Consider the following 20,539-nt stretch of genomic DNA (forward strand, 5'->3'; position numbering starts at 1 on the left):
TTCTTTTTTTGAGTAAACCCAAAGGTATCTCCATCCCACATAGGATGAGACTAATCTACTTTTCGCGGATTGAGAGGGCAAGGGGTTCTCCGCTATCCACAAAGTATATTTATCAAGAATCGAACTCAAGCCTTTTGGACTCACAGTCCAAAACCCTTGGACTCAGCACCAAACCAACTGAGCCACAGGTTCTTTTGTATTTCTTTGATGATGAACTTAATCTTTAGTAAACTTTTTCAAGGTCAATCTTAATTGTTATAAAGTCATACTTTTCTTTCAACCTTTTCATAGAGGGAATGGGTTCCTGGCCACAATATTATCTTGTATGTGGCATTTTGGAACAAAATTGACCTGGAAAGGAGATATTAGCTTTTCCATAATCTCTTGCTAATACCTTTGTAGATGACATTACACGGTAAGATTGGACGATATTGTGTTATCCCCACTCATGTTTGAGCACCTTTGCAATTAAATCAAGAAAATAATTGTTAATGTCACATATCGAATATGGATTATCAATATAATTTATAATATCAATGCTATCCCAATTAGTTTCTCATGCCATAATTCCTCGTCTTGATAGATATTACTTTACTTCATCAAGGTCTGCTTTTAAATTCTTCTCCAAATGTCGAAGGTGGAAATTTTTTTACTCAAATATAGCTCTTTCAACACCACTTTATGCGACTTATGATCATGTCAGTACGTTTCTATGATGAGTAATATTTCCAAATTCAGTTTTGTTCCAGTCTTGCACTCGAGGGGTAAAATCATGTGATCTCTGCGTCAAGGAGCTGTTAGGATATTAGAGTTAGTTATTTGGAGGTTTGTGTTTGTTAGGGAGTTATGTATTCTGTTAGTTGGTGTGTATAGCTTTAGGTAGAATTGTATAAATGTGAGAATGTAATTAAGAAACTTGAGGTATCTAAATGAAATCATAGTTCTGTTTTTGGTTCATTCTTCTGCCATTAGAAGTTTTGCTCTAACACAACCACTGACATATTTGTTGCCCAATATTATATATCAATAACTTCCTAAAGAATCATATTCTTGTCAGATTGTATGAAAGCTAGCAGAACTGGCGATCCTGCCATCTGTATCTTTTATTTGCATTCAAAGTTACTTCTTCATGAAAGTTATTTCTAAAAATGTGGTGGTGTGTATTACGTACGTGAATAATATTATGATAGAAATAATTCTAAATTCTCTTAAACAATCCTTTGAAATTCTAAATCTTAAATTGTGTCCAACTGTTTTTCTATCTTAGAAATATAAAATGAGAAAAGTTATAGTTACTACCTTTTATTGTTACTACTTGTTACTACTAAATCGTAATCGTTGATTTTCGTTAATCTAACGATTATAATATATTAGAAATTAATAATTAATTAATTAGTATGACCCAATAAATTATAACTGTTAGATTGACGAAAATCAACGATTATGATTTAGTCGTAACAAGTAGTAACAATAAGAGGTAGTAACTATAACCTCTCCCACATAAAATATATATACTCATAATACATTTTTATTATATAAAAGTAGAATTATTAGGAGATTTAATTAGAAAAATATATACTATTCATCTGAAAATCAGTGAGGATGATATATTACAATTGATTTGACCAAGGCATTAAATAGCTACAATATATTGTTTTAGTTATTTGTTCTGTCATTTTCATAAGTTGTTATTTATTTGTTGTTTTGTTATTTGAATTTTAACTTTACTAGAGTATCGGTAGAACTTATTTTAGTGTTAATGACTTGTTATTTTATGTTACTTGGAGGGCTTGTATTGTATATTTAAATCTTGAAGTACCAAAATAAAAATCATCATAAAAAATTATTTAGAAAACACTCTGGATAAGAGATCAAGCTTCCTCAACAAAGCTATCCTTTCATTTATTCTATTGTTCTGTATTTTTCTTGTACTAATTTAAGCTTATGTAAGTAAAAAGGGTCTGAGTAAGGCCCTATATATATACCATGATCATGACATGTTTATTTTCATAAAGATTCTTTGAAAAATATAATGCGCTCGAGATGCGTTTCTACGCTAATTAAACAAAAATATCTGTTTATTATATTAATAAGAGGTGTTTGGCTCTTGCACAGTCGCATGGAGTGACGAAGAAGACCAAGGTCACTCTCCAAGAGAAGATATTTCTTTTTATGATAATATGAAAATAATTTAATCATGTCAAAGATTTTTAACGATTAAATATACATAATTATATAAAAACATAACACGAAAGGCAAATAAAAATAACTTTTTTTTGAATTTGTTTTCTGCGCTGTAACATAAAATATCAAGCTAGCCTCGTTGGCGTGTTCCATCAACGTGCATCATTATTGTTTCTATATAATGCTAAAAACGTAAGCAACATCATGGCCATATATGTAAGCTAATTAGAATACTAAAATAATTCATGTCAGGAAATTTAAGCGTTAATGGTGAAATTTTACATTAGTTAATAGGGTTTAATTTTCTATTTTTACTATTGAAATATTTTTTCTAACACACCTATATAAAAGTGAAGAATTGTTATTATAAAAAAAGAGAAAAAATATCAATATAATTCACTCATTATGCAAATATAAAAGATTTTTTTTTTTTTGGTAACAAAAACTAATGGGATCTAACAATTCGGTAGTAACTAAAAAGCAAGTTATATATTTATATATTGCTAGCGATGTGTTCCTACCATGTCTGGGAACGGAGGAACAATGACCGAAATACAACTATTCATTAATTTTTTTACCTAAATATCAAGCGAACAATATTATTTCTTAATCTGTCACGGGGGCAAGTTCGCTACCATAGCGAACTCGGTTTGCTGACATATCACGTTTCTAGTGGACACCAAGTTCGCTACACGGGATAGCGAACTTCACACCTTTTTTTTAACTTGGTACTTGTTATACTGACACATCAGCAAACCGAGTTCGCTACACCGAATAGGGAACTTGCCCCATAGCAGATTGAAAAATAACATTGTTTACTTGACATTTAGGTAAAAAAATCGATGAAGAGTGATATTCCGCGTTCCGAGAATGGAACTCAATTGGGTTTTGTGCCTAAACAGGCGCAGAGAATGACACGTGATCCTCTGCAGAAGGAGATGGCTACCCAAAAGAAATAGGAAAGAATCAACCATTCAACCAGGCGGCGCGTGAGCAAGACGCGGCAGCACCGGCAGGGGATGGGGACTGCCAATTCGCCATGAGTCCATGACTTACAATTTGTTCCCGTGAGATTGAAAATCCAAATGTTACAGTCTACGTTTGGGACCCATGGGCGTCATGAGCAGGGGTTCTTGTCCCTGCAATCATTAAATAATAATAATAATAATTTGTCAGCTCGCTTAGGATAATTTTTTAGTGCATATCTAATGTTTTTTTTTTTTTTATATTTGAATTTTTTTATCACTTTTAATTTTATTTTTTCTATCACATTTAAAAAATTTCTTCTTTTAAAAAAAAAGATATACCCAAATAAATATACGTGATGCAACAAAAATTTATTCCATGACATGAGATCATTATCAATGGATTAATTTAACCCAATCTGATCATAATAAGTGCATTGGATATTATGTATTAATTTAAAATTTTAAGGTATTAGATTGATGGTAGGTCCTCCTCATGCATATATGCACTCCATCTAACTGATTAGTGACAGTTTTCATTACACTTTAACATGCCAACATTATTATTATTCATAAAAAATTATTAGAAAAAGCAGTTGTTCTTTTTCAGTCATTGTCGTGCTTGTTTTGCTTTTTGTTTTTTTATTTTTGTTATGGGGAGCTGTGTGGAGCATTCCGTGTGTGAAGTTGTCAACTTCATCTTGTTTCAATAAATAAACGGAAGCTTGGTTATGAAAAATTAAATTATTAAGAATTTTATAATTAATTTATTTTGCATAAAAAATAATTATTACACCAAATGATCCCAAAATATATCAAATTTAAATCCACAAAAAATACTCATGAATTATTGAATTTTAATTTTTTGAATAAATTTTAACTTAATGACATAGATTTTAATATTCGAAAGCATCAAGCAAGTGTTGTTCTGTGGAAATTCCCTCTGCTCTTCAGATTGCTTAGGATAAAGGAATATCTCGCTTGTGGCTTCAGTCTGACCCTGCATTTTGATATTTTTTAAGAGAAAAATATTAAATAAATTTAATTTTCTTGAGTTGAGATTTATACACACGCACACAAGATAATGCGGCCACATAAATGTTATTCTCCCAAGTTTCAATCCTACAAAGTTGTATCGTAAGTCAGTGTAACTCCCTTTTATAGCAAAGCCTTTATTTGCTAACATTTTTTTGGTATAATGGTGGTTTGAACTTTGAAACTTTGACTTTAAGTAGTTTCCTTTATTTTTCTACCAATTTATAGGTTGTAGTTTTAAAAATAGAATAGTAATAATAATAATATACGAAAATAGATTCAGTCAGGTTAATATATATATATATATATATATATATATATATATATATATATATATATACGAAAATGATTCGTTTATAAAGTTTTGCAAATTACACTATATATTGAAACAAATTTAATGGTTAATAATAAAGGGAAAAAAGTATCTAATGTTACTTTAGATAACTTTATCTAATGTTCATCGAAACGACGTCTTTTTGGGATTGAAAAATTAAAAAAATTAGAATGATAAAGACTATTATAACCCTGAAATAAATTAAAATTACAAAAACACCATGATTTCCGCCCCAAAACGACGTCGTTTTGATGAACATTAAATAAAGTTATCTAAAGTAACTTTAGAAAAAAAAAACCTAATAATAAAAGGCTTTTTCTGGACTTGAAATTTGGTCAAGGCGTCTTATTTATAATCCACCGCACCACCAGAAAGAACTCAAAAGACAAACAGAATATGAACAATCCTCGATCAGGTATGCACGAAGCAGCGTTAGGTCATTAGCTGGGCTGCAAAAACGTCACTGGAATAAACATTAGCTGGGCACCGAGAGATTCACTTTTTTATATTGTTAATTAAAAGTTGAATAGGCATACGAGTTGTTAATGTTTTTTTTTTTGGAGGTTAAAAAAAATAAAAAAAAATAATTGTTATTAACCGCTAGAAAAATAAATGACATTTATAATATTAAGAAAAAAATAATTAAATAATTGACAAGGAATACAAATTGACATAAAATAAAAGATAAAAAATTGATAATAGACTTCCCTCATTTGAAATGTCGATAGTTAAGAACAAAATCCAAGTAAATATATTTTTAACGGTGAAGTCTCCTCTGAAGTTACATTTCACTTATACTACCGCTTCTGGTTTCAAAAGATAAAAGACCTTTTTGACAAACACTAACACAGGAAACCTCAAAACTCTTGCAGCTAAAAACTTACAATTTAATCCTTTAACATACTCTGAATTTGATCTTATTTATGTTTAGACCTCATTCCTTTTATTGTAATTTTCCCCATCATGAAGGAAATTTGATAATCCGTACAGCAAAAAGATTTACTTTATACTTTTACGTACTTGAAATGATAGATATTAGCATGGTTTACTACTATAATTAACTCTTAATTAATATTGATGTTGATTCAGTTGTCTTTGAACTAAAAAAATAGCAGTCAAGTCTCCTCTATTATTAACTCACCCACAAATATTCAGCTTCACAGCCAAGCACGGACATCATTTTAAAAATTCTTATGCAACGGAGAAATAGAGGAAAGGAGAAATAAAATTCATGAACAACCTCAAAATGACAAAGAACAAAAACCATATTTAGTATGGGCTTGAGACCGCGACTTCAAGCTAAGTCCGCAACCTAAATATGAGGAAAAAGTTGGAATTGGAAAGCAAAAGTAGCTTTGTAAAGAAACTCAGAACAGCAAAACTCTTAACATCAGAAGTCCTGTCAGTACCACTAAGTAGCAATGCACAATAATAATAAAAATCGCCCGCTAATACGATAATGAACCTGACTAAGGGTAAGTTCACACTCCTCATTTACGTAATTCAGCAGCTCCATGTGCAAAGTGACACCTTTCTCCAAAAGTGCAAGATCCTTTTGTGAAATTCTCACACAGCTTCGTCTTCAAGTTGCTTCCAGGATGGGCTGGGGCGCCAGGAACACCTGGGGTTGTTTTAGGTGGTGCAGACATTTTCAGGGTCAACAGTAACTCCTTTACCATGTTACTTGCTTCCTTAATTTGTTCAAAACTTCCCTCCAGTTCAATGTTTCTAAGGTTTGGATCAGATTCATGCTCTCGAATTGAAAGTTTGGCTCCGGTTTGGCGACAGATCTGCTTTGAGTTCACACCACCCTTCCCAATGATTGCTCCAGCCAGGGAAGCTTCTACACTGATCTTAGCAGTGGCATTGGCACCAAAGGTAGTGGCAGGACCAGGAGGAGGCTCCATTCGACCAGCAATACGACCTGCTGCAGTGGGTCCCATGGCACGATGATCATCAAATGATGGAGCAATATACTTGCCAAGTTCCCATTCACCATGGGCAAAATGGCATTTGTCACCAAATTTACAACCTTCAGCCGAATTAAACTTGTTGCATATGCGGGTTTTAACGGCGGGTGGTGTGGACCCATTAGGTACAGGTGGTGGTGCGGTAACATTTCTAGATACTGGAGTTGCTGCAGGTGTTAGATGCATCATCTGGGCAACAGCATTATAACCACCAGGAACATAGTGCAAGAAGTGACAGCCCTCACCAAATGGGCATCCAGCAGTGCTGCAAAACAAAATATGGCACAATCAGATTACACCAAAGTACTATTAATGATTACACTATAAAATGTCAATTGACAAGTCTCCCTTTTTCTTTTCCCCTGTTTTCTAAGGCACAAGTGAACATAGCAAATAAATCAATTCCACCTTACTTGAAGGTGAATATGGAAAGAGAACCACTGATTATTTGGCAAGATATAAAACAAGACAGTATAAATTAGGACATATAACCATTTAATGATCTCCCATATATATATATATATGGTAAAATTATTTCTCCAGCCGCTTTACGTACAGCAATGACAGGTGTATGGTTATGATTCTCCACATTTAATGTTTTCATCTTTTGTATGGTTATAATTCCCCACATTTAATACTTTCAATACTTTCACGTATATATATGCTAAGTATTTAACTGCTGCACGTACAGCAGCTGCAGGAATGTAAAACCCTATATATATTATATATATATATACTGAAAAGGAAATATACAGCAGGAACAATTAGCCAAACAGAAGAAAGAGACATAAGGTCATTCGGGACAGCACTTCAGAGGACCAAACAAGTCAATGTTTTAGCATAGAAATAAGTTTGCTGACATCCTGTCAAAACTTTCACTTTTCCTGTTTGTATCCCCCCAACATATTAATTAAATTGAGTCCTTCAATCAATTTGACTTGCAACTACAGCAAAGCAGACCAATTCTTGGTATCCTGGGTTTCTCCAAAAATTCAAAGGGGAAGAAATTCAGCATGGAAGTGTGAACTAGAAAGGCAACACAGGCCTAGAAAAGTCCGCATACAAGAAACCAAGGACATACATTCATAGGTAAGAACTCTAAAACATAGATTTACATCTAAAAAGGATATTTATATCTAATAACCTCATCTATTTGAAGATTGTTTGGAATAAGAGAAACATTTATATTGAAGACCAACAAACTAACAAAGCAAGGTTTTTCTATTAAAAATATATAAAATAATGGTACCAAACAATAACTAAAGCAGAACAAATTCAACAAGTTACCATCCCTTAGGAGCAAAAAGAAGACTTTACGAATAGGGTGGATTAAAATAACAAACAATATAATGATCAAATTCACAGCTTACTTCTGGCTGAGAGTTTAATACGATCAGAATTTTAGATTGGATAGAATACTTATTGTTAAAGGTGATGGATAAAAAAAAATGCTTTTCTGTTTTCCTCAACAAGAATTAAAGAACTAAACCACTAAAATTTATTTGTATGTAGTTTTGACAACATACCTGACGCAATCAATCAAAGCTCAATTCATATTAGTTTGTTAATAGCTTACCAATTGAAAGGTGGGTTCATAAGCAATAGGATCCATTAAAAGCTGAAAAATTAATGTTAACATAATTAAATGGGAAACAAACTAATTAAGCTGCAAGGTAAACAAGAAGTGGGAAATGTTCAATTTATCATTGATATAGGGGTCTCCATGCCAACTATCATCCTGCAACTTGTTATCATTTTCGTACTCTGTTAATAACCCACTATTCTGTTACAACTTACTTAGACCAAAGAACTGTATGTACCTGTATAAAAGCTTCGCAGACCCAGTTAATTTGCAGAATTGCACAATTCAGTTTTATAGCAATTCAACAATTAATTCTTAAAATAAATTATAATATAACACTATTAAAAATAGATAATATGGCAGTCCAAAATATTTGTTTAGGCAGGAATAGATTAGCACCTGAAAAACTTGGTACATGGCTTCGATTTGCTTCCTACACCAGTTGATAAGGACTCCATTTCTGTTGCAAAACATTATTACTTATTCTCAGTTAACATTCTCTTGTTTATTAATCTAGTACACTTTATTCCAAAACTGTTAACTACTTAAAAAACACACTTACTTTTGAGTTATAGCATTTCAGAAATTTTATATGTTGACACGTTCTGAGTTCATTATCTAACATAACAAAGTTTGAGCGAAAGGGGGCAAGCACAATCGTCAAGTTTTCCCATGCCCCAACAATTGAAAAAATAGATTAATTTGAAATAATTAAACTAAAATTTTAGGTATGTCTGTGAGCGTGAGAGAGAAGATTACCTCCTCAATGAGCACCATACCGTAACAGTTTTGACAAATTCAAAGTTTTAGTAAAATTTTTAATAACAAACGAAGAATGACTACGATATACATTCTCACAAACACAAAAGAAGAAGCTTGCATAGAAGTGTAACAAGTGACTTGAACCACAAAAGCAAACAGTTTTTAGAGCGGAAACCAAAGAGAAGTGGCAGAGCAAAACCCAGAAGAGCATGCAAGCTAAAAATCAAACCTTGCTTGGATTTCTTGAGTCCGCCATTTATGTTGAAGCCGGGTTCGGGTCTTCCCCTCTTGCGGGTATCCATAGATCGAGATCCGAATAAAAGAATGACCTCCGAGAACAGAGGATTGCGGAAGAAACCCTAACGTAAAAGGTTTAAATTGAAGTGAGAGATTGAAAGGAAAGTAGAAAGAAGATAAAAATAAGAGTGGTCGAGAAAAAAGGTGGATAAACCCTAACCCTAACCTAACCTAACCCTAGCAGTGACCCTGAAAGAAGGGTTTTGGAGAAAGAAGGAGCAGAGAGAGAGAGAGAGAAATAGCAAGGGAAAAATAGAAGAGTGACAATAGCTAATTATTTGATTACTTTATAATAATGACGTAATAATTAATAATTGAGGATTTTAAAATTAGGGTTTCAATTGGAGTTGGATTTGCGCTTAGGTCTTTGCTCCCTTTTTTGTGTTGCGCCGCATCACTCTCTCCTCTCACGTGCTCCCTACCCTTCATCACATGACATGAGTGACAGTATAACATAACGTCACTGAATAATGTAACAGCACTCTCCTTTTCATTTTTATTTTGTGTTAAATTCTTTTATTCCATTTAACTTCACGACACCTAAGTGTAGAAAAATCATGGCGACAAATTTCAGTTTTTTCTATAATAATTTAGTAAAGAGAGAAGAACTGATTGTGTTAAAAAGAATATATAAAATAGAAAATAAAGATATACTGAGTCAAATAAAAAAATTCAAGAAAAAGTACGTGTAGAATATTATGAGTATAATCATTTGCGAGTTATTCGTTTTTAATTACTTTTTTTACCATGGTATAAATAATCGATAACAATTTTATTACCATATTGTACAATAAGAAAATAATATTATATGTGAATTTTTGCGAACGCATTATATATTTTAAAATTAATATATCATAAATCTCACAATTTTGGCTTTTATTATAATTAAAATGCAGGAAATTTTTATTTTGTATCAAAAACTAAAAAGACTACTTTTTATATTCGCTTTCATTAAATTTTACTACTTTTAATACACTATAATCTTAGATCAATTTTTCTATAATGCCTGTACATCAATATTTTGTAGCACACGCTGAATGCCTGTGGCTGTACATTAGTTACTACTGGTGAGTCTTCACTCTTCAACTGACACATACTTTCTGGTGACGAGTTTCTCATGAATTCCTGCTGCTGTGGAACCAAATCACGCTTCCTGGATAATTCATTAACTTCTGTTGTTTCATGAGATTATGCAGATACTATACACTCTCTGATTGACTATTCCTATGAGGCATCAGCTCCTCCCCAAGACCAACAGAGCGAACCATCAACTGAGAATTCAATGCAAGAAAAGGAATAGAGAAAAAAAGACATTAAATGACAAAAAAAGCTTGTAGTTTCACACAAAGTTCATTTACAGAAGCCAGAGTAAAGAAATGACATAACCAATATTAATTGACAAGGGAACTCCCTTGAATGGTTTGTTTCCAGTAGATTAATCATATGGATGAAAATTAAAGGAAGAATAACTGTATAATGAAGCTCAAAGAAATCTTAAAATACCAGCTACTTTTACGGCTCCATAACAGTTTTTAACCCAGAATAACCATCTTGATAAGGCGAAGTTCTAAAAATTGTTTACTTACCTCACTTTCCCATGATTTTCAGAAGATGCCACATGCCAAACAGCCCCCAAAGAAATCTTAAAGTCTCAGATTGGTAGGTGGGAGCTGGGAAGTGAAGTAGGAATCTAACAGTGTGACACCGACCATGCTCTTCCCCCATTCTTCCTGTTGATTCTGTAATTCACCGGTCCTCTTATGGTGTTTCTCTCAAACACTTTACCACACAAGCAATTCTCTGAATATACCATTTTGTATTACTGATTTTGCCAAGTGCAACTTTACAAGAGTTACAATGTGCTTTTTATAAGCAACAACAAATGATTAAGAATAATAATGACTAACATAGGAAATCTAAACATATGCCTAGGGACACACCATAAAACAAAACCCTTCATATTTCTATTTTCTTTTATTTAAATTAAAGATTAACCTAACAAAACTCCCCCTTAAACTTTAATATCTCTACCGTCCTTCATTCCCATCTTCTTCTTGCAATTCTCAAACAACAACGTCGGCAGAGGCTTTGTGAAAATATCTCCAACTTGATCTCGGCTTGCAACATGAGTGAGTTCCACCTTTCCTTCTTTTACTTGATCCCGGATGAAATGAAATTTAACATTAATATGTTTGCTCCGCTTATGATTGACCGGGTTCTTAGGTAACTCGATCGCGGACTTGTTGTCAACTCGAATCTCGGTTGGGCCGACTTGCTCTTGCTCCAGCTTGCTTAGTAAATTCCTCAGCCATATTGCATGGCAAACACACCAAGATGCCGCAACATACTCGGCTTCACATGTAGATAGGGTCACTATGGGTTCCTTCTTCGACACCCAAGTAAACGCCGTGTTTCCCATGAAGAACACATAGCCAGCCGTGCTCTTCCTATTATCAACATTTCCGCACCAATCACTGTCTGAATAACCCGTCAGTTTGTATTTGTCAGACTTTGAGTAATGAAGTCCTTGTGAGATTGTTCCCTTCACATATCTCAGAATTCTCTTAGCTGCCTTCCAGTGAGTGTACCTCGGGTTTTCCATAAACCGACTTATGATCCCAACACTCAGACACAGATCTGGCCTTGTACATGTTAAATATCTCAGACTTCCAACTAGACTCCGGTAAATACTCGGATCAACTCTCTCTCCTCCATCATACTTTGAGAGTTTCAAACCGGGTTCCATTGGCGTTGAAACCGGGTTGCAATCACTCATTTTGAACTTCTCTAAAATTCCTTTTGCATAGGCTTCTTGAGAGACGAAGATCCCGGATTCATCTTGTCTAACCTCCAAACCAAGAAAATATCTCATCAGATCGAGATTCGTCATCTCGAACTCCTTCGTCATTTTCTTCTTAAAATCTTGAATCATCCCTTCATCATTACCCAAGAAAATCAGATCATCAACATATAGAGCAACAAGTAGAATTTTATCTCCTCTCTTCTTCACATATAGTGCATGTTCATATGGACATTGTTCAAGTCCATCCTTCTTGAAGTAATTGTCAATTCTTGTGTTCCAGGCTCTTGGGGCCTGCTTCACTCCATACAAAGCTTTCTTCAGTCTCAACACTTTTCTTTCTTGTCCGACTTTCATAAAACCCGGAGGTTTTTCGAGATACACCTCCTCCTCGAGTACTCTATTTAAGAATGCCGACTTTACGTCCATCTGATAGATCGGCCATCCGAATTGGGCTGCTTGAGAGATCAACAACCTGATTGTTTCCATTCTTGCTACGGGTGCGAACACCTCGTCATAGTTAATGCCGGCCTTCTGTCTATACCCTTTCGCCACTAGCCGGGCTTTGTATCTTTCGATCTCCCCCTTAGCGTTCATTTTCTTCTTGTACACCCATTTCACACCAATTGGCCGACTTCCTTTGGGCAGCTCGGCTATCTCCCACGTTTTGTTCTTTTCTATAGCTTTAATCTCCTCCTCCATGGCTGATTGCCATTTCTCATCTCGGATTGCTTCTTCAAAATTCACTTCTTCAGAATCTGCCAACAAACATACCAAGTGTGCTTCGTTAGTTGAGTCATACAAGTCTTGCAAGCTCCTCATTCTCGGTTGTCTCTGCTCTTCATCATCAGAGATTTCATGATTAGCTGGGATATGGGACGAAGGTTGTCCGACCTCAATTGTCATTTTCCCGGGTTCAACATTCACCCCGGATGGACAACCCCAGTCCCAAGCATCTTCTTTATTTACCTTCACATCTCGGCTTATCAACATCTTTTTATTGACGGGATCCAACAACTTGTATCCCTTCGTCTTCTCATCATAACCAATGAACACGAACTTCTTACTTTTGTCTTCAAGCTTCGTCCTCAACTGATCTGGTATGTGTGCATACGCAACACTCCCAAAATTTTTAAAATGACCCACTGAGGGCTTCAAACCACTCCACGCTTCCTGCGGGGTTTTATCATTCAGACTTGAATGAGCACATCGGTTCTGCACGTACACTGCACACTGTACGACTTCTCCCCAGAACTCTTTTGGCATGTTCTTTTTCTTCAACATGGATCGAACCATATCCAAGATAGTCCGGTTCTTTCTCTCAGCTACTCCATTTTGCTGGGGTGAGTATGGCGCGTTCAGAAACCGCCTTATCCCGTGTTCTTCACATTACTTCTTGAATGCTATTGACACATACTCCCCACCTCGGTTTGAACGAACTGATTTGATGTACCTCCCAGTACCATTTTCAATCATCACTTTAAACCTCTAAAAGGTATCCAGCACCTCGGATTTTTCTTTCAGAAAATAAACCCAAGTCTTACGACTAAAGTCATCAATAAACGAGACAAAATACCTTTTTCCACTGAAGGAACCCGGAGTTATGGGTCCACACAGGTCGGTATGAATAAGTTCCAGAGGCTGCTTAGCCCGGTATCTCGCCGTCCTTTGGAATGGGCTTCTTGCATGTTTTCCCAATACGCAGTCCTCACAAAACTTTCCTTCAGAGTTTATCTTCGGCAGTCCTACCACCATGTTCTTCTTCATCATCTTGGTCAAACCACCATAATGAAGGTGTCCAAAACGTCTATGCCACAAATTCATCCTATCTTCTACCCCGGCTTGTAGACAGTCGACCTCCAAGTTCCTCACTTTCAGTTTGTACATCCTATTCTTCTCCATCTGAACTCGGGCCATCAACCGTCCTTGCTTATCTTTCAACAGTAGAATTCGGTCTGTCATTAGAACCGAGTAGCCCTTTTCCATCAACTGTCCAATGCTCAGAATATTGCTTTTGAGCTCAGGCACGTAATACACGTCCTGAATTGTACCAACTCGTCCGTCTTTTTGTAGAAAACAGACCGTACCACAGCCTTTTACATCAATTTTGGACGCGTCTCCGAAAGAGACATGTCTGGCTTCCACCGTCCTCAATTCTTTGAACAAATGTTTGTAACCACACATATGATTACTGGCACCGGTATCCAAATACCACTCCGTCTCACTCTTCGAACTCGTCTCACCTTGTGCCAACATCAGAACTCCTTCATCTCTTATCTCTCCTTCTGCAGCAAAGTTTGACGTCTCGTCAACTCTCTTTTCATCTCAGCAATCCTTTGCGAAATGTCCAACTCGGCCACAGTTGTAGCATTTGTCCGAGTTGCAGTCCTTTGAAAAATGGCCATACTTGCCACACTTACAACACTCTACATTACTTTGATTTGACCACCGGCCTCTTCCACCTCGGCCACGTCCTCTTCCTCTCCAGTTTTGTTGACTTGGCTCAACTTTTTCTTCATTTTTCACCTCATGACCTCGGCCACGACCACCTCGGCCATTTCCACGTCCAGCTCGTCCACAACCTCTACCTCGGACGTTCTGAGTGTCGAGCGCCTTCTCATCCTTAATGGTTGCTTTTGTCTGGAGTGCTTGCTCCAGCGACTCCTCCTTTTTCTTCTTCTTGCGTTGCTCATGCGCCTCAAGGGAACCTGCTAGCTCGTCAACAGAGAGCGTAGACAAGTCCTTGGACTCCTCGATTGCACACACCATGTTCTCGAAGTCGTCTGTCAACGACCTCAGAATCTTTTCTACTACTCTGGAGTCGGCCAACGTCTCTCCATTCCTCTTCAACTGGTTCACAACGGTCTGAACCCGGGTGATGAAATCCGAAACTCCTTCGGTCTCCTTCATTTTCATCCTCTCCAACTCTCCTCGAAGAGTTTGAAGCCTGACCTGCTTCACATGGTCAGCACCTCGGTAGATTGTCTCCAATATGTCCCAGGCCTCCTTAGCCGTTGTTGCACCTCCAATCTTCTCAATACCACCGCACTCTTCAACAGCTTGAAGCATCATAAACAGTGCTGCTGCATCCTTCGATTTTGACAAACTCAACTGCTTGAGTTGGTTTGCTGAGTATCCTTCTGTTGTTTCAGGTTCTTCGAACCCATTTTGCACCAAATTCCAACTATCACATGCTCTTAGGAGAGCCTTCATTTGGATGCTCCAATTCTTATAGTTGCCCTTTTTCAGGCGGGGCACTGGCAGACCATTACTCACACCTTCCATTGATATCAAGCTCTGATACCAATTTGTAATTCACAGGTCCTCTTATGGTGTTTCTCTCAAACACTTTACCACACAAGCAATTCTCTGAATATACCTCTTTGTATTATTGATTCTGCCAAGTGCAACTTTACAAGAGTTACAATGTACTTTTTATAAGCAACAACAAATGATTAAGAATAATAATGACTAACATAGGAAATCTAAACATATTAATTATCCATTAACATATGCCTAGGGACACAACATAAAACAAAACCCTCCATATTTCTATTTTCTTTTATTTAAATTAAAGATTAACCTAACATATTCACCACTTAATGATTTTGGAAAATACTATGATTATTGATTTATTACTTGAATATTGAATATTTTAATATTTAATTTGAGTCTTTCAATTTTATATTAATTCGTAATCACATTCTTTAATCAGAAAGGATGGGATGTTATCAGGTGGACGCGCTTGAGTCTATAACACCTTAAAAAATGATATACATTCCAGCGCATCTCATCATACACTGTCATGGACTGGGAAAGGAGCTTTAATTTTTAAGAGAAAGACGCTAAATTAACGCAATAGTATCTCGCATTCTGGGGGCCAAAATGAATTTCCCCCTACTACATGGGTCAATTAACCCCATAGAAGGAGATAATCTTTGGTATTATCAGTCACACTGTGTAGTGGATACGACTTCCGTTCAAAATAAAATTACAGATTATGTATCTTCAGGAATACATAAATATAGTTTTTTTTTTCTATCCTCAAGAAACATGTCAGATGTTGTATTTTTATTTAGCGGATATAAGTACTACGTTTCTATGTTAGAAATTTCGCCATAGACGAACAATACTACTGAGCCCCTTGACTGAGTGACACAATTATCTAGATATTGAAAAAATAAAAGAGATATGAAAAAAAAAAGCTGTCAAAAACAATAATTCAGAAATAATAAATACCTAGCTGATGTAAGTTCTCCATTTCACTAAAGATCAAATCAAACTTGTGAGAGTCAGGCATTGCAAGTTCCTCCCTTTCATCTGCAAAAACCGTAACAAACATAAGCAAATAAGATTTGAAGCGTGACCAAGATAATGCAATTGGTTAGTGTGTCTTGTGAGTGGGGTTTAGATTACTTTAACTTTATAAAATTAATTTTTAGTAAAATTAGTTTAATATAATGTGATTTTTTTTTTGAAGGTATATAATGTGATTTTTTTGTATTTTTAAAGTAACTTTAAAGTAGAACTTAAAATAGAGAAACGATCAACAGAAACAAAAATAACACAAAATTTGCGGTTTTTTTTTTCTGCATTCTAACTAGTAAGGATCCTATACAATCAAGCAATCAAGCAGATTAAAAAAAAAAAACACGAAAAGCAAAAGAAATAAATCTGAATTACTGTTTATCATGTTCTTGACGGCAAGGTACCGAGAACGAAGACCTCGACGGCCGTTGAGAGTTTGATAATCAGCGTCGTTCAGGGCAGGGACTTCAGAATCAAGCTTTCTGCTACTATCTCCAGCTTCCGACTCGCGATTCACCATGATGCTCCTGAGAAAAGGGAAAAAATAAATAAAGACTATGCATCGATTTAGAGAGCGTTGCAAGGTTCAATTCGAAAACTGAAATGCAAAGAGAATGCATAGAGAGGGAAGGGAATGCAGAACGAACCGAGAGAAGCAGACTCGAAGAGACTTGCGAGATACGTTCCCTTTGCCTTGCCTAGAATTTTGAATCATCCGTTATATAGTTTCCTTCGTCCAATAAAACTTGGGGATATATAATTAGGGAATATTTTTATTACTAAAAAAATTCACTACCAATCCACTATCTCCATAATCATAGTTGGATTAGCATTTTCTCCTTCTACAAAATTTTTCAACATCTCTATCTTTGATAGAACAGTGATTATGGGGGTATTGGATTTGGTTAGTAGTTAGAATATCCCTCATCATATATATATACTAGTGTATTACCCGTGTGTTTCACGGAGGAAAAAAAATCGATTTGTTTGTCTCGTAAAAACTAACGCAACACATGCAAGATGCCGAACCTACATTTTTTATCCTTCATCCTCTGAGGAATGAATGAGTAATAATGAACAAATCAAAGTATGAAAAAAAAAGACACACGAACATGTGAGTACAAATAAAAAGTGTCATAACAATACATCCATATATTGATGACGATGGAATATTGTTTGTTCAAAAATAGCAGTTAATAATATACCATGTGTGCATGAAAAACGATTCCTGCATGAGAAAAAAAACGTTGGAGTTAGAATAGCACATGTGTTCATAGACACATGTGTTCGTTCAGCATAGCAACATCGGACAATTATGGAGTTAGAATAGCACGTTCTTTGAAAAACGATGGATCTAAAATATTATCCAAGAGGTTCGGATAAACAAAATTAACCATATCTGAAAGGGGATCTTCCGATTCTGTAATCAATAATTCATCTGGAATTGTTATCATAGATTCACCGTCTTCATCATCTCCAAGATCACCATCCCCAACTTTAAGTAGCCACTCCGAAAATTCTTTTATTTCCTTCACATCATGAGTGGTACTTCCAGAATTAAGACGCATGTTCTTGGTCAAAGTTAATAAATGACAATGGGACCATAGATGAGAAGAATTTATGGTTGCATTTACTATTTCCTGTCTGCTGCCATGAGGAATGACAGGTAGTATTTGTCGAAAGTCACCTCCCAGAACAACAATTTTTCCACCAAATGGCATATCAACGCAGCTTAGGATTTGCAAGGATTTGTGTCGTTAGTATTTGAAATTTTACAAATTTGTATTTACAAAAATTTAAATCAGATTTAGAAATTTAATTAAAAGAAAAGAAGGATACAATTTTAATTTAATTAAAAAAATGTGTTGGTGGGCCGGCCCTCCGGGCCGATCCAGTTTGCCACCTCTAACTATCAGCAAGTAAAAAGTTTTTATATTTATCCACAAATTTTTTTTTTTATAGTTGCGTATAGGTTTTTATATTTTATATCAGAGATGAACTTTCATTTACTACAATCAGATTCATAAAATAATTATAAATAATTATTTTTTTGGCAAGGATTAGTGTCGTTAGTCTTTGAAATTTTATAAATTTATATTTACAAAAATTGAAATCAGAATTAGTAATTTTTTTTTTTGGTAAATAGAATTAGTAATTTAATTATAAAAGAAGAAGGATAAAATTTCAATTGAATTATAAAAATATATTGGCGGGCCGGCCCTCCGGGCCGAGTCCAGTTTTCCACTTCTAACTGTCAGCATTTTATATAAATAATTATTTTTTGCAAGTATTTGTGTTAATTACACTCTTGCAATAAAGAAAATGAAAGTTTAATTTCTTTTTTATATACTAAATTAAAATTTTCATTTTTATAGTTCTTAAATTTTAATAATTTTTTACACAATGACAGACGTCATTTTTTATTTTAATTTAAAATTTTTTATATTATTTATTCATATTTTTTTATATAATTTTTTCTATTTTAATTTATGATTTGTATATATATTTTTAATTGGTTATACATGTTTAATTAAAAAGTTTATGTTAAATACTTTTTTTTAAAATACAGGTATATTTTTTTAATTGGTTATACATGTATATTTAAAATTTCGATATTAAAATTTTAATTTATTTTTTGTAAAGTATAAATTATGCCATTTCTTATTTTTTTGATTTAAATTTGAAATTTTAAATGATTTTTATAATTTTAAATATTTTATTATTTAATCTATAATTTTATATTAAATTCAAATTATTATATATATCTTTTCTCACTGCATAAATATTAAATGCTGAACTTTTTTTCTACATATCAAGTTCACATTATTTTCTATTTAATTTATTTCCAAATTTAGAATTAATTTTACAATATAAATAATTTTGTTATTTTACAATATTTTTTTAATTTTTTTTCATCTAGCATTAATAGAGCTAACAATTATCCATGCAAAAAGTAGTGGGATATACAACAAAAAAGTAGAGGTCTTTTTTACTCATTATATACAATAATATAAAAGTAGTGGGACATTAAATGAGTTGTTTGTCACAATTTTTTTTCTGAAACTTTTCCCACCATTACAATGTTAAAAATTCAAATTCAAAATTTAAATTTAAAAATAATTCAAAAATTAGAAGAGTTGAGTTATTATTAATTTGGAAATATCAATGTGGAAAGCAGTGAGACATTGAATGAGTTGACTGCCACAAAAAATTGTGAACATAATTTTTCATTTAATTTATTTTCAAATTTCGAAATTATTTTACAATATAAATAATTTTTTTATTTTACAATATTTTTTATTTTTATGCAACATTAATAGGGCTAACAATTATGCATGAGAAAAATAGTGGGATATACAACAAAAGAATAGTATAAGTCTTTTTTGTTGGACAAGTGGCTTCAATACTCAAGAGGGGGGGGGGGGGGGGTGAATTGAGTTTTACAAAATCTTTTCGCAAAGTACCTCCTTTGATGTTTTAAGGACTATTTCTTCAATAAATGTCTAATTGTAAAAGCAAGTGTAGTGATCAACAAATTAAGCAAGCGAATATATAAAGAGAATCTAAGATGCAATTTTAATACTTAAATAAAGAGATTAAGGTTAGAGAAATTGCAAACTAGATGTATCCTGATTCGGTCACCACCACCGTGACCTACGTCCAGACTTGATGCCTTACACTTTTTCACTCCAAATTTTCTTAGGAATTTGGTGACCTTTCAAGTATGTAGGATTCACTCCCCTAGCTACTCAAGTAATTAAGGAAGGTGTTTAATAATGGCTAAGTACTCTCAAAGTACAAATAACATAAGTTGAAGAACAATGGTATATGACACTCTCACAAGAATAAAGCTCAAATGGAATTTATGATCAAGAAGACAAAAATAATGCAAATAGGATGAGGATTAATGAGTAATGATGATCAATAATTGTGTGCCATCAATGGGAACATTAGTCTCTATTTATAGAGGGCCCCCGTGGCCTTTTTCCTACTCATTTTCGCAAACTAGCCGTTTTATAGCCGTTATTTTTGTCTCTGTACAGTAGGTAATCGATTACCATTGAGTGGGTAATCGATTACCATTGAGTGGGTAATCGATTACCATGAAGGGTAATCGATTACCATTGTTTGGTAATCGATTACCAACCTGTTGAAAGGTTGGTTTTCGCCCTAAAATGGTTTTCTCTTGATTCACATCATTTTCAAATATTGTTTAAACATTTTATGAACATTGAAAAGTATGTTTTCATGTTAAGAATGTATTTGAATGTCAAACGATGATTTAATGCATGTATTTTAAAA

The 20,539-nt window shown here is 34.2% G+C and overlaps 2 protein-coding genes across 3 annotated transcripts; both read right to left on the minus strand.

The window, feature by feature from the left end:
- Window positions 1–5,653: 5,653 nt before the first annotated feature.
- Window positions 5,654–9,378, minus strand: LOC133292025 (zinc finger CCCH domain-containing protein 52-like). 2 transcript variants are annotated; one of them, XM_061490395.1, is made up of 4 exons: window positions 9,062–9,378; window positions 8,470–8,530; window positions 6,629–6,753; window positions 5,654–6,466 (listed from the first exon to the last, which is right to left on the minus strand). In XM_061490395.1, exons 1-4 carry the CDS (start codon window positions 9,132–9,134, stop codon window positions 6,009–6,011), a joined length of 717 nt encoding a protein of 238 aa, XP_061346379.1. In that variant the 5' UTR covers window positions 9,135–9,378; the 3' UTR covers window positions 5,654–6,008. The 2 variants fall into 2 exon arrangements, with proteins under 2 accessions (XP_061346379.1, XP_061346378.1); XM_061490394.1 differs by having other exon boundaries at window positions 5,657–6,753; window positions 9,062–9,376.
- An 8,172-nt stretch (window positions 9,379–17,550) lies between these two features.
- On the minus strand, window positions 17,551–17,958 carry LOC133292018 (uncharacterized). Its single transcript, XM_061490390.1, has one exon. It carries the CDS (start codon window positions 17,956–17,958, stop codon window positions 17,551–17,553), a length of 408 nt encoding a protein of 135 aa, XP_061346374.1.
- Window positions 17,959–20,539: the final 2,581 nt, after the last annotated feature.

Source organism: Gastrolobium bilobum, unplaced genomic scaffold (genome assembly GCF_033153095.1).
Source record: "Gastrolobium bilobum isolate Gb01-03AN ecotype WA unplaced genomic scaffold, APGP_CSIRO_Gbil_v1 utg5369, whole genome shotgun sequence".
Lineage (NCBI taxonomy): Eukaryota > Viridiplantae > Streptophyta > Magnoliopsida > Fabales > Fabaceae > Gastrolobium > Gastrolobium bilobum.

What these genes read in the sequence shown, in the direction of transcription:
- LOC133292025 (XM_061490394.1), bottom strand. Translation starts at nt 9,134, where the DNA reads ATGGATACCCGCAAGAGGGGAAGACCCGAACCCGGCTTCAACATAAAT. An exon ending in ACTCAAGAAATCCAAGCAAG is followed by an intron (nt 8,531 to 9,061) that starts GTTTGATTTTTA and finishes GTTTTGCAACAG; the next exon opens with AAATGGAGTCCTTATCAACT. An exon ending in CCATGTACCAAGTTTTTCAG is followed by an intron (nt 6,754 to 8,469) that starts GTGCTAATCTAT and finishes TTTGTTTTGCAG; the next exon opens with CACTGCTGGATGCCCATTTG.
- LOC133292018 (XM_061490390.1), bottom strand. Translation starts at nt 17,958, where the DNA reads ATGCCATTTGGTGGAAAAATTGTTGTTCTGGGAGGTGACTTTCGACAA.